Raw genomic sequence first — 2,251 nt, 5'->3', positions numbered from 1 at the left:
AAAGACTTCACGACAAGTCACGGCGCGTACGGAAATACGCTCTGTGAGAGTGGTGGAGCGCACTGTTCTCCATGAACAATGGTTGACTAAAAGAAAATAAATTGGTGACATGGAGAGGAGAACTCATTTGGTTAGGTTGCAAGATTAACCATTTACCAAGAAGTGGGCATATGGGATCTGAATGCAGTATCATTTGGGTATTTTTTTTTTTTTTTTTTTTTTTTTTAAAGTATTAATTTAACTTTTTAAATCTTAAACACTATCTGTAACTTGTATCAGTATTTGTGTTCTTTATGTACTTGTTTGGATTGTCTGCTATTGGATGTGCTACACCAAAGGTGAACGCAAGCCAGGCAATCCCATGCATTGTGAGCTTAAGTTGTAGATCGTCTATTTTCACATTTTTGAAATAGGGTTTAAGTGAAATAAAAGTATTTCTGTAAGTTTGGGTCTTTTGGGTCTCAAGATAAAAACGTTTGGGAACCCCTGAAGTTCTTGTCCGTTTGTCTGTCCAGTAGCCTACTAAATCTCACAAACCGCTGATCCGATCAGCACCAAATGTCTTCTTGTGCATGCTGCCAGTAGGCAGGGGTGGATTACCGAACGGCCTACCAGGCCTTGGCCCAGGGCAGGGGCCTAAAAGCTCAGGGGGGCCCAAACCAGAGCCTATTATTAAACTTATTTGTGGTTGAGAATGGTGTATGTGTTCACTTTGATTGAGTGTATCTTCCTGTAATTCCTGTGTTGTTGCGATACAGCTGAATGTATTTATAGTTATTGTGCTGTTGGCTTTGAGAGTTACGGTGCTCTAAATCCTGTTGAGATGTAGGTGAATCTTAATTAATATGCTGTTAGCCTTTTTCATATCCTTGCCCAGGGGCCCATTGTCTAATAATTATGCACCTCAAGTCCACATATTTATATTTCTTGAAATATTTAACTTTTTATCATGGAAGTGAGTGGGGGTGGGACAAGGTTCTAATCCCACCTCCATTTACTTTCATTATAAAAAATAAATAAATACTAATAAGATGTTTACGTTTTGTCTTTTGAATGCCAACACTTCTAAAACGTGTTTTCACTTTGTCATTGTGGGGTATTGAGTAGGTTGAAAGGAATTTAATCATTTTTTAATATTTTTGACCAATGATTAACAAACATCTTGTTAGTGATACTTCTGCTCTATTTTCTCACATTTTATTACTATTCAACTATTTATACTGTTATTGAGGAAGTCTTGAGGAAGCTTAAAGAACAAGAATGTTACCGCCTATTTATGCTGCTAGCAGCTGTATCCTATGTAATGTGACAATAAGTACCCTTGAAACGTGAAACCTGTCACAGACCAAAGAAAAGTCAGTAATGATTCAAAACAATCTTTAATAAATCTACATCAGCCATATAGGGCAGGATCCAATATGAGCAGTCATCAAATAAAGTATATCAAACCTCTACTGGAACCTGTGAGCTAACCAAGGAACATACTTTACAGGCACAGGAACTTTACCGAGGAAAAAAAGGTAATTATGTGCCAAATACTTCATTCATATGCAGCAATTTATATTTTAAACTATGAGTCCAATTAGAGAAGTTAAAGAATGTGGCTAAAAGATGCACACAATGTCATTACTTTGACATTTGTTTTGTACCATTGAAGATATTTTTTTTGTTTTCTTAATGACTATTATTAAATACTGACTGTAGTAAATGGCACTACTCAATCTAGAATGCAAGCATTGTGTAAATTACTGTATGTCCATCATATTTCTTAAGAATGTGCTACTGTCTGACTGACAAAAACACAATTTTAAGTAATGTAGACCTATACGTTTCTGAAAATGAGTTCAATGAGTTCCATTACTATTAATAGGTATTGTTTGTATTGACACGCATTTTGACATTAAACTGTAAATGATGCAATATTAGTTATGTAACTAATGCCATAGTTGGTCTGCACTCATTGTAGTTTTCACAGTAACCACACGGTGGAGCTGAGGAGGCCCAGATGATGAGCTCAGTGATACCGCCTGGAGGGGTACTGTACCCAAAGTGAATTTAACTCCTGTGTCAGTGGGACCCGAGATGACAAAATCTGGGCAGGCATTCACATGTCCGCAGGCAACCCATATGTCACCATGTTGACACCCGACACACTCAAGGGTTCCGTGTTATCTCTTCTTGCCTTTCCTCTGTTTGATAATGAACAGGTTCTCGTCGGTGGGGTACATCTCTGTGGCAGCAGCCTTCTTCC

The 2,251-nt window shown here is 37.7% G+C and overlaps 1 protein-coding gene across 1 annotated transcript in view; it reads right to left on the bottom strand.

The window, feature by feature from the left end:
* Nucleotides 1-1,371: 1,371 nt before the first annotated feature.
* Nucleotides 1,372-2,251, bottom strand: part of zcchc7 (zinc finger, CCHC domain containing 7) — a 63,890-nt gene continuing 63,010 nt past the window's right edge. Inside the window, exon 10 of the mRNA XM_084045001.1 lies at nucleotides 1,372-2,251. This exon is cut by the window's right edge and continues 528 nt beyond it. Coding sequence (XP_083901127.1) covers nucleotides 2,169-2,251 — 83 coding nt within the window. The 3' untranslated portion in view covers nucleotides 1,372-2,168.

The sequence above is a fragment of the Gymnoscopelus microlampas genome, assembly GCF_963454915.1.
Source record: "Gymnoscopelus microlampas genome assembly, chromosome: 2".
Taxonomy (NCBI): domain Eukaryota; kingdom Metazoa; phylum Chordata; class Actinopteri; order Myctophiformes; family Myctophidae; genus Gymnoscopelus; species Gymnoscopelus microlampas.
This window is presented reverse-complemented; position numbering and strand designations above follow the sequence as displayed.